This window comes from Podarcis pityusensis, assembly GCF_964106645.2.
Source record: "Podarcis pityusensis genome assembly, chromosome: 7".
Lineage (NCBI taxonomy): Eukaryota > Metazoa > Chordata > Lepidosauria > Squamata > Lacertidae > Podarcis > Podarcis pityusensis.
The window spans coordinates 39,365,072-39,388,620 of record NC_138031.1 but is presented as its reverse complement, the minus strand read 5'-3'; the positions used below and the strand labels follow the sequence as shown (position 1 = coordinate 39,388,620).

At 39.2% G+C, this 23,549-nt stretch overlaps 1 protein-coding gene across 1 annotated transcript; it reads right to left on the bottom strand.

The window, feature by feature from the left end:
- Positions 1 to 800: 800 nt before the first annotated feature.
- Positions 801 to 23,156, bottom strand: TCEA1 (transcription elongation factor A1). Its single transcript, XM_081013607.1, is given in 10 exon segments — positions 801 to 1,080; positions 1,981 to 2,052; positions 5,397 to 5,543; positions 6,304 to 6,444; positions 7,453 to 7,520; positions 9,351 to 9,496; positions 12,406 to 12,493; positions 13,703 to 13,808; positions 15,966 to 16,028; positions 22,394 to 23,156. Coding segments are annotated over 10 exon segments (909 nt in total). The 5' UTR covers positions 22,463 to 23,156; the 3' UTR covers positions 801 to 1,071.
- Between the last annotated feature and the right edge of the window lie 393 nt (positions 23,157 to 23,549).

Here is a 23,549-nt window from a genome sequence, read left to right as displayed (position 1 = left end):
ATGAAAATGAAAAATATTCAGTTATCCATTCCATGTCAGTTTTTTATCTTCTGAAGCCATGTTTAGTAAAACTCACGTTCTAATAGATTTGTATACTATACCAAAATATAAATGATTGTAAGAACTTTGCTTTTCAGTATTTCCCTAACAGTCAGAGAAATATTCTAACAAAATGCCACCCAAACAGGTGGTGAAAAACCATAGTTTTATTTTTGACCTCAGGTCTAAGAAATCAGCAACTCTACATGTAAAAAGAGCTGGTCATTAAGAGTTCACAAGAACTAATACCACTATAAATTTGTAAAGATTAGCTTTACATCTTCAGGTAGGCAGCATACTACAGAGCATCTTTGTTCATTTATAGAATATAAAAATGAAACTAAACAGTAAGTTCAAATCAACCATTAAGGAATTTCTCTAGAACTAAATACAATATAATAAAGCACATGCTTCAAGACTGCACATTAAACTGGATAGAGCAATGCAAGTTTCAAAAACATAAAAAGTTTGATTATCTAATAAGAGGTATGTGTGTGTTACAAATAATCAGATTTTTAAATGAAGACTTGAGGGCCACTGAAAAAATGTTTTATGCAGTCTAGTCACCCACACAAATTATAGTTTATTATGAGAGTATAAAGCAAAACTATTTGATCTAACACACCAAAATGGTTAAAAAGGAATGTACTATTAAATATGAATTTTATTCTACAAGGGAAAAAAAATCAGCTGGATATGCCAAATGCAGAGATATACAACTCTTTGTTCACAAAGTTAAGAAAAAAGCAGTTACCCAAATGTCATTGATAAAAGTTTAATGTAGACTTGCTTATAAAAATGGGGTGGGGGGGATGGTATCGAAATTACACCATACAAATGAGCTTCCTGGCTCTACAGACTATTAACTACAGGATGGCTGTGTCAAAATCCAAAATTTAACTTCAGAGATGTCTGAATGAAAGGAAAAGGAAAGCGAAAAACTTTTGCAGGAATCTAGATGCTTGACCTAGTTCTTAAAGCTAATTATAAAATCCTCTTTCATACTGGTCCAGATTTCAAGAATTTCTTCTTCTAGCAGAACTGTCAAAATAAAAGAAATATTTATGAGTTATATGCATATAATATGACCAGTGAGAGAAAGCATATCAAGATCCTACATTTTGTTCACATTCTTAACAAGCATAGTAGCAGAACTTTCATTCACCCATTTCCACCCCCAAAGTGTCAACACTGATCAGCAGAAAGTACATGAAAACCCTAATTGCTAGGGTGTTATATGTGAAAAAAAAACCTACAGATTGTGCTGATGTTCAAATGGTGCGTGTGTCACTTCTCACTTGAAAAGTTAAGCTAGTAAAAAATACAGGGGGGTGGGGTGAAAGCATAAAACATGGTATGTGTACATTCCTTCCCAATCCATATGAAATCCCACCAAAGCAGTGCAACTTACTTCTGAGTGAACAAACTTGAGAGTAAGTCCTATTGAAACCAATGGGACTTCTCAGTAAACCTGTATAAGATCAGGCTGTCATTTCTAGCTTTCTGCTGTTCTCGCTACCTGAGTGCCTCTTTACCTCTCAAGCAGAGGTAGGCGGAAGTTTTTAATGTTTGATTCTGTATTGTTTTTAATTATTATTCTTATTCTTATTATTATTATTATATAAGCAATTCAATGTTGCAAAGGGCATGGGCTGATTTCTGGGTTAATATAGGCCCCCTTCTACAGTCCTACCCCACCTGGTGGCCATTTTATTACAGATTTCAGCATCCCTTTTCCAAGAGAGGCCAGTGAGGCCACTGAGACAATATGACTGGGCAATGGATTGGCATCTCAAGCCTCTCTCTTTTTACATCTAGGCTGCAACACTGTTAGCTCATAAATAAAGACACATACCCAGAATGAGACAAATACAGTTCTTTCAAAAATCAGGTAATATAACAGAAATTGTTACATAAACAAAACAAGACTTTTTTTTTTACCTTCCATCTGTTTCCACATTCATTACACACAACAAATGTTGTCATAGGTTCATCAGCACTTCGAGTTTGAACCTAAAAGGGGAGAAAAGAACTCCAAGCATAAACTGACTAATATTATGCTACACAATTTGTTTATGCATTACTGCTTCTGCATATTTATTTGGAAACAAGACTCACTATGTTCAATACGGCTTACTTTCTGTATGTGCATTAAGACCACAGTCCAATTCTCATTTTTAACCCAATATTTACCTGTGAGTAAAGACTAAGAGGGTAGAATAGAGGGACAATCTCCCTCTTCAACTTCTTTGCCCGTCTCTTTTCTCACCCACTCCATTTGTCATTCTCTTCTTCTACTCAGTGTCCTAATATATAATTTCCCACCCTCTATTCATCTTTTGATAGCTGGAAGCAGATGGCACTGTTTTCTTGCAGAAGCTCCTTTTGAGTGACACATCTTATTTGCCCCAATGTGGGTGGAGAAAGAGTAAGGAGATAAAGGGCCACTGAAAGAACAAGAAGCAAAAACGGTATGCTATAGTATACCCCAGCCTTGGGTAGTGATGGGAAGGCCTGAAAAAAAACCTGGAAAAATTGGGGGGGGGGGGGATACCAGTTTTTTCCGTTTTTTTCCAAAGCTGTTTTTTTCCGGAAAAAAAATGAACAAAATAGTTTGCTATAGTTTGAATATTCCACGCACTCCCCCCCCCCCATTTTTCCTGAAAAAAACGGCTTTGGGGGAAAAACCTATCTCCCCCACTCCCCACTTTACTGTTTTTCTTCCAGGCCTTCCAGCCCTCACACTTTGTAGCTCCCTGCCAACTGACACCAGGCAGGTGTTTCACTATACTCTTTCCGGCAACTGCTCAGAACATTTTTGTTAGGGCCAGCCCATCTGACCACATAGAAGCTGCATGTGATTTACTTCCTTTTAACCACTGCTGACTTTCATCATCGTTTGAATACTCTTAAATACCTCCTTTTAACTGTGTTTTATCAATCATTTTAATGTTCTGTTGTATATTTCTGTAAACTGTTTAGAAGCTCTTTTACCATCAAGCAGTTTATAATATATAATAACAAATTCAATTAAAAACACACACACACTCCTTTTCCTTTCAAACAGTTTGAGCCTCAGTGCAACATACTATTCAGTAACTGGATGCTGGTTACTTCTGGGCCTTGCATGCAAAAAAATTGCCCTATGTTTTGCCTCGGCTGTCCTCAAGTAGAGATGGGAAGGCCTGGGAAAAACCTGGAAAAATTGGGGGGGGGGGCAGGGTTTTTTCCTTTTCTTCCCCAAGCTGTTTTTTAGAAGTCCATGAGAAAATGACAAAAAGAGGAAGAAAAAATGGAAAATGATAGCAGTAGTTCAGAAAATGAAGTAGAATAATCTGCAGGTATATGTTGTATTTTCTGTTTCTTTTCTTTTTTTTAAGCACTACTCAAAGGCTAGACCTTCTATGGAGCTTACGTAAATACTGAGGTGGACCTTAACTTTATTTGCTGTTAGTGCTAAGAGGGAAATGTGATTATTTTTCATGTTGGTGGTTTCTTGCTTTTTTTGTTGTTGTTGCTTTTGAGGAAAAGGGGGGTGGTTACCTGTTTTATTGCAAGCATAATACTTTTATATACACTGCATTTCACGCAGTTTGTAAAACTACTCCACACTGAACTTTTTTCCAATTTTTCTAAAATTTCTATTTTTTCCAGAAAAAAAACGGGGGGAAACGTTTCCCCCCCCCTCAAGGCTTCAAAATTTCCAGAAATTTTACATCTCTAGCCTTGGGTGCTGTGTCAGTCCAACTGGCTTTGCTTGCACATCATCAGCATATATCTGAGGGATTGCTGTGGTGGTAGTAGGACAAGGAGGGTTTTTACAGAATATATAAACTCCACTCCTAAAATTTAATATCAGAAATACTAAGCGTCTCTAAAAGAATCACTTTCTCCACCTTTGGTCCCCACCCTGCACTCAGCTCTCACCTTTGGCTCCTAAAAGCTGCCAGCATGCAACAGTAGCCACATCTCGGGAATGGCTTTGACTGGCCGGCTAAACCAGGTGAGGGTAGCCAATGGGTCTCAAACTCTTGGTGAGTTCGGGATTTCCCCTGCATGCATGACAGGCTCCGGCAGATTGAGCAGAGGAGACCAATAGTGGGTCCAATGGTCGAGAAGATGGTTTCGGTATGTGCTATCATCCTGGAAAGGTAGCCCATCTAGGAGAAGGAAAATTCTGATCCTAAACCTCCACTGCCTCATGCAATATCTTCAAGAGAAGAAAGGGCTAAGGAGTAAACCCTACACAAATCTAGAGTAGAGTCTCTAAGGTTGGATGGCACCTAGTATGCCTCCTTCCGGTAACTCCTGCAGCCAAGCTGGTGCCAAACGTATTGCTCTGCCTTCCTTTGGACCAAATCAGTGAGGCCGCAAGAGGTGTCTTCTTGTCTGGACAGCCCAGGACCTCCATATACACTGCCCAAGCTTGTGCCCCGGAGAGGTCACTTTGGTGCTGTTAATGCCGTGGTTTGACCTCACCCCCGGAGATGAACTCAACAAAAAATTGATGCAAAAAATTATGGAAGTCTGGCCAATGGTGAGAGCTGAAAGGAAGTGCAGCCCAACAACATCTGCACAATATGTCCTATTCTTGTTTTAGAGGGACCAACAATTTTCAAGCAGCTTTTGACAGCAAAGGAGGTTGATGTGGTAAGGGGAAGATGAAAAGGCCTAACGCATAGCGAGCAACTAATACACAGTGAGCGTCTCTACCTAAAATAATACCCTCTTGCTTACCTTGACTGATTTCTACTTCCCTCAGCTACTTGATGTATTCAGCTACCCACCCACAAACTAGCCCCAAGAATTCTACTATTCATATTCCATTTTAATGTGAACAGCACTTCATACTCCAAGGCCCAGGCAGCTCCACATATCCATAATATCTTGACCATTTATACTTAATAAATTAAGTAAACAAGTTCCAGTAAAACTGAATCATCAGAAAACAGACACTCTGAGTCACACATTTCTACAAAAAAAAAAAAAAAAACCCTGACAGCAGATTATGAGGAGCCTTAGCTGCTTCTACTATTTAACTATTTCAATAAGATCTAAAAAAATAATAATTTGTAAGGATAACAAAAGTACCACCTGTAAACATATATATATTTATGGCTACAACCAAAATATTTAGATTTACTGCTGTTACTCCAAAAAAAAAATATGGATGCTCTCAAGTCCATTCAAACTTTGACCATCATACACTCATGTTGTTATTTACCCAAGTACACACACAGCCTCCACTGTCTAACCACAATCGGCACATCTTTCACTGCTCAGATATGGAATCTTTCATAAGCAAGTCCTGTTGATGGTGAATGTGGTGAGTTTATGAAGGCTAAATGTTGCCATACCTGGGTGTAAGTACAATTCTTCTTTTTACATTTGCCACATGTAAAGAGATCGGTCGGAGTTCCTCCTGTTTTAGCCATTTGATGCTCTCTTATGGCTTCTTTGGTAAGATTTTTTCTCATCTCTTTCAGTTCATCACTTGCCATCTCCTGTGGTAAGGGTACACAGAGAGATGATGAAATAGGCTTTAAAATATTTTTATTGTACTTACAACTTTCAAATACAAATTAAAGGTTACTTATTGTGTAGTGTGTGGTATCCAACAGTGTCTGTCTGCTGATGGAAGGAATCTGCCATAAGAAAGGAGGGAGGCAATTTTGGCTCCCTGTGCCCCATCTGGAGTGCTCAGCTCCATGAAAATTATCCTATATGTTGCACAAGATCACAAGATTCCATTTTGGCTCCCATGTTTTGGGGGCACCAATATGCAGTTGCTAGGACTGTTAGTGTATAATTTTGAAATGGTGCCATTGTTATGCAGATGGCATCCAACCTCATTCTTCATCTTTAAAAGAATCCATAAAGAGACATGGTACATCTGAGCAAGTGCTTAGCTGCTGTTGGAGGGTGGATTGGGGGGACAGATTTAAGGTGAATCAAGACAGCACACAGGTAGTTGCTAGTGGATCTTACTACTTCAGGGAGGATTTAACTCATTTGGACAGAACTAAAAACATACTTTTACATTAATGCTTTCCGGAAGATAAGCCACACATAAAAGACAACGTTCCTTTGCCTACTCAGTCCCAACATGCAGACTGTATAGCTAAGGTTTTGTATTCAAACAGCACTGTTTGCTGCTAACATTTTTAGTACATCAAAGTATTTTGTTTCCAAAATATCCAGCTTTTAGTTGAATGGAATTACACTCAAATCTTAACCATGAAAATCAAAGAATGAGCTACTTACCTCTGCTGTCATTTTAGCAAACCTGTCAGGAGGTATATTCCCACATAAAACATTTTTCCTTAGATTAGGATTCTTAGTGTCCTTAAGATTTGCTATCCTGCTGCGTACCCTATTTTTGTATTTCATGTCTGTATTTTTTAGTTCTTGAAATATAGGTGCTTATGAGTTAAGGACAACACTTAGGAATAGCACAACACTGCACTCCATTATTTTATGAACATTTCACCAAAACTAGCCCTACATCTACATCTGTTCCTTTCTTTGAACTGACAAGAGCTTCTTAAAAATACAATACTGGCCTGCTGAGACTGAAGATGAATGTTAGAACACATAGCGAATATAATCTTAGTCCAGGAATGTAATCTTAGCACAGCAAAGTTTACCACAAATCTGCAGATACTATGCAAAGGTTCGAAGGATGCTTCTGTACAGCTGCTGAAATGAATGAAATTTGAAGGCGAGTGCTTGGCATACTGCACCCTTTACGAAGTCACGACTATGGAATGCCCTGCCTGGCACCTAATTAATGTTATTTAGTACCAGGCAAAATCCTTTCTGATCTCGCATACCTTTTAAGGTTTTTAACATCAATTGTTTTAAATTTCTTAATTTAATTCTGCATTCCTTTAGTTTTTTTATGTGTCGCTATTCTCTTGTTTGCTGCTTGATAATCGGCTTTAGCAGCATTTTATAATTGTTTAATGTTTGTATATTTGTTTTTGCACATCTTATAATGCTTTTAATGTATCTATTTTTCCTTTTGCCAGTGCCTAGAGAACACATGCCATCTGGCATTTAATAAGTATAATATATAAGATTTCATTTTAATATGTTCATTTTTTATGCCGTGTTATCTTCAGGCTTTATATAACGCTTTGTAAAATTAAAAAGGAGAGGTCATTGTTCCAGCAGGCTTTTACTCAATAATATAAAGACTGACACAAGAGTTGGCTAACATAGTTAACTATATTGCCTTCTGTATTCAAGGTGGTTCATAAAAAGAATTAAAAGTCTCAATTAACAATAAAGACAATCACAAACAATTAGAGGCACCTGTGGTGCACAAAAGTCATAAAATATTTTAGAAGGAAGCTAAGAGTTAGCATCAGCCTAGTGAACCAAAATAGATGGTAAAAAACTGATTGGACAGATAAGGATATCTTCTTCAATCTGAGAACCCAGCTCTTCCTCATCAGCACCAATAGCAATATAATCATCTGAAAGAGAAAGTGAGTTGCATGACTATTAATATGTATTAAAACATTTATTTATCACATTTCTCTATCACCCTTTATCAAAATTTCTTCTAGAACACTTAATGTGATTCTTTTGTCCCATCTTTGTGCCTACTGTCTAACACAGTAAGTGCAACAAGAGATGCTTTGTGATGCTGCATTCACATCAGCCATTTTGTGAACTCTTATTTGAGTTAATGAACAACTCTCAGGTTGTTAACTGGAACTGGTGACTTCTTAATTTTAAATTTAGCAACCTCTACACCTCTCTAGGTCCTCAGATGCTCTTCCTCCATACATGCTCATCTGTCCAATATCCTTGAGTGAAAACACTATTTATTCAGATTCCCTTTAATCTTCCCCACTAGAAAACATTTCACTCCTTTGTTGTCAAGTGTTTGAGCAGCCTTCCTTAATAGGATCCTGCTGATAATATATTTTCTTGTGAAACGCTTCCATTAGAAACAGTCCTTCTGTAGCTGAATACAACTTCAGCTTGTGAAGAGAAGCTTTGGATCAGCTATGAGATCAGTCTGCAGAAGACGATGAGTGAAGGGGGACCTCCCCCCCTCTTGCCCTGCCAACCCCAACAGCCTATCCCCAAAAAGCCTCCAGCCCTGAGAAGATGCCTCTGCCTGCTCTTCTGTGATTTCTCCCTTTTCCTTTCAGTCTCCTCCATCATAGCCCAACCTATTAATAAAAATTCCCAGGTGGTTTCAGGAGGTTCTGGAGTCTGGCAGGGAGAGGCAAGAAAGTTACTAATTTCCCATCTCCTTCCTGTGGGCAGATCTCTGGACCCAACTCATACAACTTCAGAATTAAGCATTCCTAGCACAGGGTGAAACCACAGCAATCGAAGAAAGCTCTCTGAGAGGAAAACAGTATTATATGAAGGCTTGTCACAAAGAGCATTATCTGCTTCCAATGGACATATATGCTAGGGGTTAGTTATAGTCATCTATCAAAAAACTACGTCACCACTCACACTGCAAAATAGCCTTACAACTACAACTGCAAGTAACACTAATAATAATAATAATAATAACAATAATAATAATAAATGTTATTTATATCCCGCCCTCCCCAGCCGAAGCCGGGCTCAGGGCGGCTAACAACAATAAAACAGTACAAAAGTACAGCACAAACAACACTCTAAAATCATTCATTATAAAATTAATTAATTCAAGCCACTGGCAACCATTGGGCCAGAGCTCCGCAAAGATTGCTGAGGGAGGGAGTCAGGCTGTACCCTGGCCAAAGGCCTGGTGGAACAGCTCTGTCTTGCAGGCCCTGCGGAAAGATGTCAAGTCCCGCAGGGCCCTGGTCTCTTGTGACAGAGTGTTCCACCAGATCGGAGCCACGGCCGAAAAAGCCCTGGCTCTAGTTGAGGCCAGCCTAACTTCTCTGTGGCCTGGGACCTTCAAGATGTTTTTATTTGAAGACCGTAAGTTTCTCTGTGGGGCATACCAGGAGAGGCGGTCCCGTAGGTACGAGGGTCCTAGGCCGTATAGGGCTTTAAAGGTTAAAACCAGCACCTTAAACCTGATCCTGTACTCCACCGGGAGCCAGTGCAGCTGGTATAGCACCGGGTGAATGTGATCTCGCAGCGAAGACCCCATAAGGAGTCTCGCCGCGGCATTCTGCACCCGCTGGAGTTTCTGGGTCAGTCTCAAGGGCAGCCCCACGTAGAGCGACTTACAATAATCCAGTCTGGAGGTGACCGTCGCGTGGATCACAGTGGCTAGGTCAGGGTGAGAGAGGTAAGGAAACGTCAAGCAGGATGACCTGTAAAGGTGATAGTGCAATCCGTACCTCCTGTTTTGAGAGCAGCCGCTAACATTTCTCGGCATTTCATCCGTACAGAATCTGATGTGCTTGGAGCTCGAGGAAAGGTGGAAATAAATGATTCTGAGGAAGCATTAGCTTCTTCTTTCTTACTGCTTGAGTTGCTGCTGCAACTGCTAAACAAAGAAAAATATTTTTTTTAATATAGTTTCATTGTATTTCTGCAATGTAACTGGTCTTTGGTCAGTTTCTCTTTCTCTCTTTATTTAAGTATTTTTATTGAGTAAGCTGTTTTCATTATATGCCAAAAATATAAAGAGAAAAAAGAGGAAAGGGGGGAAATATTAAATATTAAAATGTAAATAGTAATAACAATGGAAATAATAAAAACCATCACTGTACAGAGTTGCATCTAAAATATGAAACAGAGGTTGGGGCATAGCTAAGTACAGATACCAAAAAATAAAATAAAAATAAAAATGCAGTATTACATAAAACAATTATTAAGGCAGTTTCATTACCGATCACCCTTTAGCACTAATTATATGCTAGCCAAAATATTAGAAATGGCTTACATATTTTTATACTCTAATCTGAATAGAAATATTTGACACAGTTCCACAGAAAATCCTATTTTTTAAGGCCTCAATCAACCTTGTTAAAAGTTAAGTAATGGCTGTGTTTTGACTTATCATGAATGAACAGTATGCTAGTATACTCACTTTCGCTCCTCTCCTCCCTAGCACAAGCAACTAACACAAGCCTTGGCTTAGCATCAGTTTAAATCATTGCTCATGGTTTGTTTCTCTCCAAAGCACAACTTGAAGGCAAATGTCAATTTGGGCTTCCCAATCACTAGTATTGGTTCAGATGCCATGGTAGGCCAAGGCTTATGGTTTGTTGATCCTGCTCATGTTAGAAGAGGAGTGCAGCAGGAGTGCTTCAGCAGCAACTGGTTATTTATCATGTCACCTGTGTTAAGTCACAAATAAAAATGAAAGACAATACTACCTAACATCTGAGATGTTCTAGTTTGACCTACTGAAAAGAAAATGACACCAAACAGACACACAAATTATAGCTGACATAACTGCAAAGAACATTGCTAGACTCCACTGCACTCACACAAGTAGCAGAAAAGTGACTAGATGTATTCATTTTGGAATTTATGCTGTTTTAAATTATTGCACAAGACAAAATCTACATTATTAGCTGTGTTCCAATACAAACTCCCACAGTTCTCATAGTTGCTGTGTCAAATATCAAGATATTATAATGCGTAATTCTAATGCAAGAAGTAAACTAAGGTATAAACAGGGTAGGGTCTATGGCAGCCCTTACCTACCTGGTGCTCTCTAAATGTTATGGGCTACATCACCCATCAGAGCCAACCAGCATGGCCACACTAGCTAGGGCTGATGCAATCTGGAGGACATCAGTTTGGTGAAGAATGGCCTATAGTCAGTTCATAACCTTTGTTATATCCCAGTTCAATGGCACAGGATTTCTGCTTTCCCTAGTATTAAATGCATCTGCAAAATACATGGGAAAACAAATCCCCCTCTCACAATGAATTTCTGTTATTTGAGACTCCCAGAAAGCATTTTTAAACCTCAGGATGGCCCCCTTTCTGGAGCAAACAGGCAGAGTAAACATCTTCAATTGCTTTTCCACGGGAAGGCTTGCTCTACTCCCTCAGACCAGAGCAAACACTACCCCTCCACTCCTTACTAGAATATAAACTATACTCTTGAGTGACAATAAAACTACAATAAAAAAGGTAAAGAACAAAAGGGGGGCATTGGAAACTTCCCAAAAGGCACTTTCCACCACTCTCATATGTGTAGTGAGGCAGAACCCCTGAAAAGTTCCATGTACCGGTCCTGAAAGAAAGAGAAGGGTAGAATGCCCTTTGGGAGTCCCAGAAAAGAGCAAGTCACATTAAGAAAATTTCTGTTTTCTCTTCTGGTTCCTGGAGGGCATTCCTCAACCCTGGGATGTAACAGTGTGATAGTATTTCAGGATGATCTTTCCTGCAGGCCAGCACCTTACTGTACTATAACTTTTTGCACAACCCCACCTATCAAAGACTATCTGCAAATACATACCCTATAATGCTTTCTAAATGTATTATAGTTGTTGTCTTACAGACATTTTTAATGAGAAAATTACCCTGTAATGTTGCTAATGCAGACACACTCACCAAGAGTGCACTGTGAAAATGGAAAGTTCCAAGGATGAACTTCTGAATTGTGACATGGCCTCTCTAATGCATGTGTCTAAACCTGCCCTGGAGCTGGGTCTATTTACCCTGCCTTTTGTAAGGGAATTTGACTTTAAACTAGGCATAAGAAGCTCTGTCTGAGACAGATGGATAAGCCCATTTGATTGCCTAGGAGACCTTCACTCAGTTCATAAATCTGGGGAGAAGATCCCTTCCCAGTGAGATCAGGAAAGGAGTGGTGAGGTACTCACCCACTCTATTTCACATCGCCTGTCTCTCTGGTGCCAAAAACATGCTGTGCAGGATGGGCTCTTCCAGGCCTTCCCATTTCATCTCACTTGGCACTGCTTGGTTGTGAGGCATAGTGCTGATAGGCTCATCTTCCGGGCATTTGAGTGTCTGACTGAGTGGTCATGCTTTGTCCCCTACCTGCCTGATATGAAAGTGGAGGGAGAGTCAGGACAAACATGAACACCTGCTGTGGCACCATGGTGCCATTTCCTGTAGCTGCAGCATTCTCAGCAGCTGTGGCAGAGCTGTGGCTCATTGGTGACACTACTTCCTGCAGTAAAAGTTCCTCTGGAAACCACCAACCTAGCAATGTGCTCCCTATGACCATATGGTTTCCAGAGCTCCCTGTCTAGTACGTGCCAGTCAAAGATGGGAAGGTGGAAAGGGGATGCAAGAACTTGAGAAACCAGAAATGTATGAAGGTTGGGTTTTTAGGAGCTCTAACTTAACCCAACCACTCTGGTCACTAGGAGGCAAGGCAGTCCATTTCCTTGAATAAGCACAGAAGATGCTGACCCTGACCAACTGCTTATTTTCTACCACCAACACCAAAGATGGAAGACATACCTTTCTTCTCTTGCTTCAGGACTGTTTTGTGATGAAGAAGCTGCTTCTTTTTTCTTTTCTTCAGAATCCTTATCATTTGCTGGTCCATCTGAAATATATATATATATATATATATATATATATATATATATACACACACATATACACAGACAATATGTATCATTTATAGAGCAAAGTGTAAGTACTTAATATATATTATCTCAATAATTCATTCAATTACACTACAAGCTAAGTCACCTAAAGCACAGAAAGTGAGGTTCCAAAATAAAGAAATAGTAGGTAGTTTAATAAAGTGTCTATATCAGTAAAGTACTTTCTTGTAAGAGCAAGTATGCACTTTATTGGATGGCCCACAAATGTCAAAACCTCAAATCACTGTGAAGGTTTGTCAATGCTAATCTATGGGTGCTGCTATTCCTGCAGTAATGGGGTGGAGGGCACAGAGAGGATCAATGACATTCATATAATATAGTGACCTAACCCAAGACAGAACAAGAATATGAAGAGAATGAAGACTCTGAGACAAGGCTGTAGTATACAAGCCTATTTCATCAACTCAGAGGAAAAGTGTAATCTTAATCATGTATTTTATATAATCTACATGAACAATTATAGATTTACAGTGTAAATGAAGCATGAAAATATCTTCTATATCTAGACTATTTTAAAGATGCTGAATGGTCGTATTTTATATACTCTTAATTTGTGCTCTACAAATTTAGTGAGAAACTTATATTTTGATTGATATAACCAATGTGTTATATATATATCTTGCAAATAATATAAGAAATTTGCCTGCTCTTAATTGTTTTCACATTCCTCAATTTATGTATTTATTTTTGGAATAACTGCTTTTTACAAACTATCCACTACTGGTTTCTACAAAACAGTCTGATGTGCAACTATACATTAGTATATATCTATATCCAGAAATAGATATAGATATATAATAGTGTTATTTTCCTATTGTGCAATCTTTCCAAATTGTCCAATGAAAACCTCACTGATACTGTAGAGCATTCTCAATAACATCCAGCCTCCACATTCCACCCACAACCATGTCCCCCACCCAGAACAACCAATTTGTTGCCAGGTTGTTGCCAGGTTGTTTGTATTGCTTGTCCCATTGCAGTGGAAATATCTGTCCTCTACTAAAAAGACAAAAGGAAGTTCAAAATGAAGGGAGGGTTCATGTTTCAGAGTTAGTTGGTTTTGCAAGAACAACAGAAACAGACAGAAATCTATTATTCTGTATATTAATCTGGAAGTTGTAGAAGGGGAAAAAACATAGTTATACCTAATAACTTCTTCCACGACTTAATGAGAGATTTTGCTAAGGATGTAACTTCTTCATCTGTGCTTTGCTTGCGTATTGCATTCACTGACATTCCAATTCTTGTAGACTGAAACCAAGCACAAGAATCAACATTTAAAAGCAGGTATTTATATAATGATATTTAGAACCACTACAAGGATTTCAAATACAATTGAGAGAATACAAAACTGCATGAAGTCATCAGATATTGGGCAAAAACAGCAAATGATTTCCAAAGTAATTTAATTTTTTTTTAAGCCAAAGCCAAACATTCTATTTTTTCTATTTAAGAATTCTCCACATATACAAGAACTGGCATTAAAGTACTGTTTGCAGTGTTGAGATCCAAGGGAGGTTAGCTAATATTCTTGCCTCTAGGGCTTTCACCCTCTCTCTCTTTAATTAAGATGCTCTTCAACAACTACCTGGTTAATTAACAAGCATGCCTTTAAGAGCAGCAGAATTGCATGTTTTGCACTCCTTGCTGCTAGCCTTCGAGGGAAATTATTTTAAGAGAATCTGGTTTACTGCAAGGAGAAAGCCTTGATGGAAGCTGAGTTTTATCTGAAATTGTTTTTTAAATTGTTTTCTAATTGTCAGAAACTGCTGGTTTTAGACTGTACATACATCCCTGTTGAATATGGAGATAGTTTTAAGTATTATGGAGACAGGTTGATCATAAGTAACTTGACAATATGGTTCTAGAACAGCATCTGTTATAAAGCAATACATTAGGCAAGTGCTTTAAGTACACCTAGCACAAACATATCCTGTCAGATACCTTCTAAGCTAAAACTGTTAAGTGTGATTTCTAAACTTAGCAAAGGGCTTATAGATCTAGATGATTTATAGATTTTTATAACTACTTGAGCCAAAGTCTTCACACTAAGAGTTATGAACTCATAAGCAAATCTTTTTCCTTCAAAGAAAATACACACACCGGATATGGATAAAGTCCATCTTCAGTGCAAAATTACAAACAATATCTTTCTTTTCAAGGACCTCAAACTATGGGATAAATAGTTTAACAATCCACTTTTAAGTCTTATCAAAGAATACTTTTTATACTACTATACTTTTACATAACAACTGAATATATATTTTTTAATCCAACATGACTTCTGTAACATAACTTCCAGGTTTAATGTGAGCATGGCTAGATGACTGAGTGATACAAGTTACAAATAAACTTTCATTATAATTTTCAAAAATTATATTTTCTCCACTTATAACTGCTTGCCTTAACTGACCTGAAAACCATGGGATTGGAAAAAGAAAAAAAAACCTAAGGACTACCAAGATTTATCTTGTGGTTTTGTTTTTTAATCACATTTTATTAATCAGCTTCACTTATACAGTACTCCAGTCAAGCAGTGTTAAAAGAGTACTACTGCCATCTACAGTTCAGAGAGAGGGAGGGAGGGAGAATAAAAATTGAACAAACTAGGCATAATGTGCATTTTTTACAAAAGAATTATTTTTGTTTAATCATATTTTCAGACTGCAACTCTTATTAAATTGGTTCCATTTTAATCCTATTCCAACTCTAAAAGCAAGTTCAAGCATAAACAAAGTTCAGCACCAAATAAAGTAAAAAATTAAGTCTAGCAATGGTGAGCTTGCATATATGTACAGGTCTCCTTATACATGTTTTTAAAAGCCTCTTGTCTCTTGCCTCTGGCAAGGAAGAATTGCCTCCAATGCAGCAGGAAAGGTTTTTGCAAGTTTGTCCCAGGCTGGTGCCAGCTAAATAAAGAAAATTCACGTCCTGAATTTCTATCATAAGATGTGATAATATGCTTGCCATACATTTTTATCAGGGCAATTTGGAATGCATGTATATTGATATTCAGCTTTCTACTTAAAGAGTAACATTTCTGATACCCAGGGATAATCAGTCATAGAGATTCAAGTACCTTTTATATGCAATAAATATGCAGCAGCAAAGTAATTCCACTAACGTACACGTACATTCCCTTCTACAGGAACACATTCCCTTCCATGGGAACAACAATCTAAAGTGACTACAGAACAGGGGTGGAAAACCTCTGACCTTCAGGCCAAACTTGGCCCAGACCAAGCCTCCCCATTTGTTCTGTGAGGCCGTTTTGGGGAGACATGCCCATGCAGCCTCCACCTGACATCATACATGATGTCAGATGCAGGGCTTCAAAGGAAAATTTGTTTCCATATGTTTATGGTAGAAAATGTATATAAGAGGTACTGCAGCATTGGAAAGACATACCTGTAATAACTCCAGAGTCATGGGCATATTCTTAAGTTCTTTGAGTAAGTCAAGAGCCCCAGCCTGTAAAATACATTGTAAAAAGATTCAGTATGCATATTCTCATATACTTAAAATATTTACTATGAAACACAGCAGTTTTATTCAACGCTAGTTCCACAATATGAAAACATGATAAACCTAAACACTGACAGATCAGCCTAGATATTTATTTCACAAGCATCTAGGAGCAACCGATAGTTTTCCAAACGTTAATCTGACTAGTCAATCTTGAGTTGGAGGCACACTTTTTTGTGAGGCAAGCAGTTGTTGGGATGCTTGTTAAATAACTACACATTCCCACCAAATCCTGCACAGATGTCATTGTTGTACATCTAGGTTGTAGTTAATTACAAAACCCACTTAAGCAAAACTTTAACTTGGCATTCCCAAGGCAAATACAATTTAGCTTGTGAGCAATTGTTCCATTAAATTTTCACCAGTTTTAATGATATAGTTGTTGTTTATTCCAAATTTTATTAAGTGCTAAAACTTTAGTTTACTTTCAAAATGAGTAGGAGGTGAGAAAATATATTTTACTAAAGCAGTCATATGAATATTAGATTCTACCTATATTTAATATAGTTAGTAATTTTAAATTAATATTTTGAAATTAACTGCAGGCCAATCCCTCAAGAGTAGTGAAATGAGATTTTAAGAACACAGCACAGTAAGATCAGGATTTTTCATTATATGATACAATTTGCACCTAAACCAGATGGGCTCAACAAATGGAAGTTCCACTTTTACATCAATTAATTTGGGCTCTCAAGCCAAAGGCAACAGTTATCTGTATTACCACAGATTAAAATCAGTTATGATTAGCAAAGCACAGTTATGCATGCAATTCACTTTACTGTACTATACTAACGTCTCTGCTACTAGCTTACTTCTCTTTAGAAACCTTATAAAGAGATTCAATATTCACCTTCTAAAGAGAAAGACCACTAAAAGTAAAAGGTATGTAATAAAGAAGTGCCAGGCTCCTGACAAAACAGAGACATCCTAGCAACTGAGGTCTCGAATGAAAGTATAATAGAGCCATGGGGAGTCACCATCAGTGAGCAAGCAGGGATACAAGGGATCAGGTAGTCCTTAGGATATCCCGGACTCAAGTTGTTAAAGGCCTTGTAACCTTAAACCTGGGTGGGTAACATATGGGTAGCCAGTGCAAGCTTTTAAGCACTCTTGTTATGTGCTGAGAGTAGTCTGTCCCCATCAACAGTCTAGATACAGCATTCTGCACCAGCTAGAGCTTCCAAACCATGGACAAGCATAGTCCTACTGCACAGAGCACATTGCAATGATCAAGTATTGATGTTATGAACACCCTTGTCAGGATGTTCCTGTTCAAGAACAGTCACAGTTGGCGCAGCCGCCATAGCCAGTAAAAGGGGTTCCTAGTCACTAAGGCTACACAAGTCACAAAAGACAAAGACGGACCCAAACCTATATTATTTCAGGGGAGAGTAATCTCATCCAAAACTGGAAAATAGTCAGTATCTCAGACATAGGAACCATCCACCCACCCACAGTACTTTTGTCTTCCAATGATTTAAGCTCAGTTCAATGGGGCTTACTCCTAGGTAAATAAGTACAAATCCATTTAAAACTCAATTTTGTTAAGGTTCTTTAAAAAGGTACTCCCCCTTTCTCAGCTTACTAGAATTTGTGCAACTAAACATAATCAAATATTTGAAGTTTAAATCCTTCTGTTTACAACTGTGAAAACAAATTTGTCACAAAAATAAATACTATCACTTCTAGTAAAATAACTTATTTAATCTAACAAATAAATGACACCCTTAAAATGCAATCAAAGAAAGTAACCCTCCAAATAAGATTCTCTGAATCTTAAGTCCTACACCAAATAAAACAAATTAGAGCTATAGCTTATTGCCTATGATATTTGTAATAATTTACATACAAAACTTAGCATAATACAACTAAATTAGCTCCAGAATGGGCAGAGTGTATTATCTTCCATTGTAATTGTGGAATCTACCCGTATTAGATGATGTAAGAGGCAGAAATCACTCCACCTGTTTCAGTCAAAAACTTGGAAGAGTTGTTTACTGACTTCTGATGGTAGCTTTGTCCTCTCCTGTATTCAACATGTGTTTATGATACTATGGAAATGCCTTTCACTAAGGGATCTCAAAAACTGTAAAATAATGTAAATAAAAATGTGTAATGTGTAATGTAAATAAAGCCTGTGTTGAATAAACAGCAGGAGTTTTCACTGTTCAACCTGACCTACTATCTTCTGAAATACCACTTGAAAGATTGTGTAAGGGAATGTAACATGACAAACTAAAAAGTGTGCATGAAACTATTCTCTTTTACCTTGCTGCTTAAATAAAGATAAATGCAAAGCCATATATTTATTTGCAATAATAATAATAATTTTATTATTATTTATACCCCACCCATCTGGAAACTTAGTGCAAGAAGCAGTACTGCGATTAAGGAAATATATACCCTGTCTTTCACTTTGGGGTATCATTATGTGAAAAATGAAAACAATTCCAAAGCAATGTTACAAATACTCAATAGATCCATCACAAATTCATCACTGCAGTCCAGCAGCCAAAATCCTTTTTCTCCAAATGCCTTGGTAAGTTCCTAGAAAGAGCATGTCAACAGGGAATATGGCAATTCCAAAAGACAGGTCACACCAATGAGAAAGCCCTATGCTTTCTACCATGCTTTCTACCAGATAAGCTTTCTACCAGATAAGCTTTCGAGGTGGTGGTAGTGTATATAAGGACTCAATACATGAGCTAAGCACACTTGGGGACGGGGCTCATATTTGTCTATGAAATACCTTCCTAGACTTATTTGAGACCAAGCTCTGTTGAACTCAGAACTTAGTAAACATTCAGAGAACTAGACAGTAAGACGGTCTTAAGTTAAAAGAAAATTCAAAGGCAGAATAGATTTTTTTTCCTCTAAAATCAACAGAATCTAAAATTTCAACCAGAAACCAGAAGGATTTACATCTGAGAAAACTTTTTTAAAAATTGTAGCTTTATGCCACAGTCCCAAACGTACTAATAATCAAATTCCAATGAATAGTGTGGGCCTTACTCCTATGCTAAATTAAGATGGGGATGCAATAACCAAAACATTTTACACAAGTAGCACTCCACTGTAGCCAATCAACATGGAAAACATGCTCACTTTTAAATAAGACCGCTTGAAATAAAATGCTTAAGTCAGTCATGACTAATTTAAGTCCCATTCAATTCAGTGGTTCTGTTCTAAACCTGACCTAAAGGTAAAGGTAAAGGGACCCCTGACCATTAGGTCTAGTCGCGGACGACTCTGGGGTTGCAGCGCTCATCTCGCTTTACTGGCTGAGGGAGCTGGCGTACAGTATAAGAACTGCAGTATTTGCTAGACAAATATTTATAAGAAGGTTTTAGGAACAACAATATAATTTGTATAAGAAATAAATTTGTCATAAAACTATCATAGGCGAAAATAGTTCAAAATTATTTTTAGAATCAGTCTTTATAGATTAGGTTCCATATTCAAGGATTTAAGAAGTATGGTGCTACAGCTAGATATAAATTTGTACAAATGATTTGTAACTTCAATCCTATACATGTCTACTCAAATGCATGTCTCACAGAGCTAAATGCGGCTTACTCCCAAATACGTGAGTATAGGATTGCAGCTGAATGCACATGGAAAGTTGTTTAACACATACTGGCTCCATACCTTATAAGAGGAAAAGCTACTGCTTACCTTTTTTCTCTAATCTTACTCAACTGCTCTCGATTTTTGAAAATCCATATGTGCAAAATTACCTCTGCCAACTTGCACCTATTCATTACACAATAAGGTAATTTGTTACACTGGTTATACTACAGAACAAGCATTGATAGTCAGAAATATAACTTGCAAGGTTTAGTTTAACACAAGTATACAGTTCATGCTGATATGATTTTTTTAAAAGGAATAGTATTTTAATACACACTGGGCCTGAACCAGTTGAATCTGTAGGTGTCGAGATGTGTGGGTCAGCAGCAAGAAACTCCCATTGTGAGGCTTGGAAGAATACAAGAGGCCAGGGTATCCAACCCCAAATCCATAAGAATCGTAACACATGACTGTTCCTACAACATCACTGTGCACTCACTTACCAAGTTAAAATAACTTTCTTTCAGTGAATGTGGCATACATAATCAGTAACAAAGCCTTTAACACAGCCCTGCATCAAGCATCAAGTAGCGTTCCGAAGGCATAATTCACCAAGCAGAGAAAAATATATGAAGTTGACATCTAAAATATACCATCTGAATCAAAAGTATTATCAAAGATAGTCAAATAAATCAATGTTTCTTAATAGTTCTACACTGAATCCATATTTAGAATAAAGCTATAGAAGAATTTCTGGAATGGTTACAGATAAAATTAATTTTACTTAGTAGCACAGAGGCACATTTAGATGTAAGGCTTACCAAGTTATTCCTTATGAAGACTAGCAAGGCTTAGGTTTTACAGTAAAACTCATTTTATATACTTACATTTTTAATCGAACACATTTTTAGCCCCACTCACTACTATAGGAAACATGACACTGGCCAGACCAGGGTTACCATTTGCAGAAAAAATATACAACTCTCTCAAAGAATCTTCACCAAGCCTAGTGAGGATTTTCTTCTCTGCATATGACCAGCCAAAAAAAATATTAAAATACATGTGCACTCAAGAATACTGTGATATTCCAAGGAGCTGCTATAATTTTAATATTTGTTTGAGGAAGGCATAGATCACTTTCAGTGATGATGGAATGCCTTCCCCCTGAATTCACATGACATTATTATTATGAAATTAGCTGGGAACTTTTACCTGTTTCACTTAACTTTTATGGACAACTGCTCCAGTTCCTATTTTTAAGAGTGAGAATCATGTTGATGAAAATTTCATTTTAAAATGACAAATGTAAGGTCAAGTTTATTGAACACACTTTCAGTGACACATCTTCATCAACTGACTTGTATGCAGAAATGTTTAAAAGCGAAAATAAAGCCTAGTTTAATATTCAGGTGGAATCCTGTCATTTATTTATGGTTTTATCTCACTGCCTATTTAAACAAAGGACTGAAGCTTCCCCACCGCCTCCACAACCACACTCAAGGGCAGAAAGGTATAAACACGTGGCATGATATCTAGCAAACATTTCCAAAAAGATGCTGAAACTTACAAGACACGTAAGCCAGTTAAAACCAATGCAGACTAGCAATTATTGTCCCATTGGAAAATGGAATCAAAGGTGGAGACAGATACCCAGAAAACATATATCTATTGGGGAGGTGGCATGTTAACATCTTTGCTCCCCCAGCACCTCCTCCTGCATCAAGGCCAGGACTGTGAGAGGCAGTTTGCAGCTGGCCAGGGAATCATATTCTGAGTCTATGATCTAGTTGAAATTTCTGCATTGCAGGGGGTTGGACTAGATGACCCTTCCAACTCTACGATTCTATGAGTAAGTCCTGGGCCGTGTGGGAATAACCTCTGGTTGCTTCAATAGTCAGTTCCAGAACAGCATTTGATGGGACACCAGAGAGCAAGCAGGGGAAACCGATACACCTTTGACCTGCTGTAGTAACTATTGTAGCCTTGTCTGCTTTGTTGTGCTTCGAATACACTGCAAGCTGCCTGGAGAATTCAGGTAAGAAGAGTATAAATACTCATACGATAAATTTACTGTGTATGAATGAATGACTGAACCAACAAGCAAACGAGACTCATAACATATTTTTGCGTCCTTTCTTCTCAGATCTGTGAAAAGAGAAAGAGTTCACCCTTCTGACAACCAGCGCCACATTTTTAAGCGAGTATACCATGGCTACCAGCCTTGACAAGAATACGGGGCGGTGCAGTGCCACAATACACCACAGGCAAGGGCTTTACTTCGTGGGTCCCTGGACTGCCGGTTCTTTGGAGGGCAAGGATTCGGTTGCTCCCCAAGGAAACGTCGCCCGTGAAAGTGCCTTGTTTTGACGTACAGTGTCGTCACCAGTCGAGAGAGCCCCCCAGAGGAACGGCTCCATCTGCCACACTGGCACGAGGGCGAAGCGAGGTGCTTCCTTCCTCTCCCCCACCCACATTCCGAAAGGTGACAGTTGAGGCCTCACAAAAGAGGATCCGCGCGCGAAATAAGCCGCCCCTCAGTTCTCCCCCCTCAGGAAAAGAAAAAGAAAAAGGCGGGCGCCCAGCTGAGCGCGAGGCGCAGCTGATTGGTCGAGCGGACGTTCAAGCCGAGCGCGCGAGGGGCTTGGTGGAACACCCCCACCCACCCCGCTCGCTCGCTCGCTCTCGTTCTCTCACACACATACACACACCGGCACCCGGTCCCTCCCGGCTCATCTCCTCACCGCGTTCTTTTTCTGCACCATCTTGTCCATCTTCTTCGCGATGCGAATGATCTCATCCTCGGCGCTCATGGCGACTGCCCGCGGCGCCTACGCTCCACGATACGGGTGATGAGGAGCGAAGTTCAGCCGCCGCCGCGAATGCCTAACGCTGTCTCGGCTGCTGCTGCTGCTGCTGCTGCTCCGCAGTGACTCCGGCGCCAGCAAAGATGGAGCCGCCAACCCACAGCCCGGGCCGCTCACAGCACATAAACCGGCCTGACCCAGAAGCGACAGCTCGGCAGCCGCGGCGCCAGGCTGCGCTCATCAAGCCTAGCCAAAGAGAGCCAGGCGGTGCTCGGGAAAGCCGAAAACATCGATGGAGGGGAGGGGAAGGTGGAGCTTCACCGAAGCTCAAAAGCTGCGCCCGCCCAGCGGAAATGGAGGGACGCTGTGGGGCTGCTGCTGCTGCGCTTGGAAGAAAATGTCGCTTCTCCATCAGAGTTGGGATCAGGAGAGACTGTCTGAGGAGGAACCGCAGGAGAAGTAGATTTAAAGCACACACCACCCCAAGAATCTCGGGAGCTGCAGTTTGCTAATGGCGCTGGGAACTGTAGCTCGGCGAGGAGGAAACTACAGTTCCCGTTGCTTTTATTTTGGGGGGGTGTGGGGGAAGAATGCCTTTCAGATGTAAAACTGCATGGTGTGTACGCATCCCTTGCCGTATGAGTTGCCCTAATGGTGCTTGATCGGGTTGGGGGTCTTACCCAGGTATAAGGCACGGAGGGTGGTGGCCTGTAAGCGGAAAGAGGGCCGGTGTGGGGATGCGGGAAGGTGTCTTCAGCTCAAAGTCGATTTTTTTATATATATCGCCCCCGCCATTTACTGGATATCGTACCTATATGTCTCGCCTTGCAGCATTTTCTAACTTCTGCAGGGATTTCCTATCGTCAGTTAAAAATTATGCTATGCTGTTCAGCATGTGCTGCCTAAGCATGCAGAACACCATAGCAAAGGCTTTCCGGGCAGTGAGTAAGAGTTGTTCTTGGACCAAGACAGTTAACTTTGGGGCAGCCAAATGAGATTTAGCACCAGTAGCACCAGTATCTTAAAAGGTCCGTTTTAAGCTGCTGCTAAACGACTTGGGACCAAAATACTTGCAGGAACATTTCTACTAATA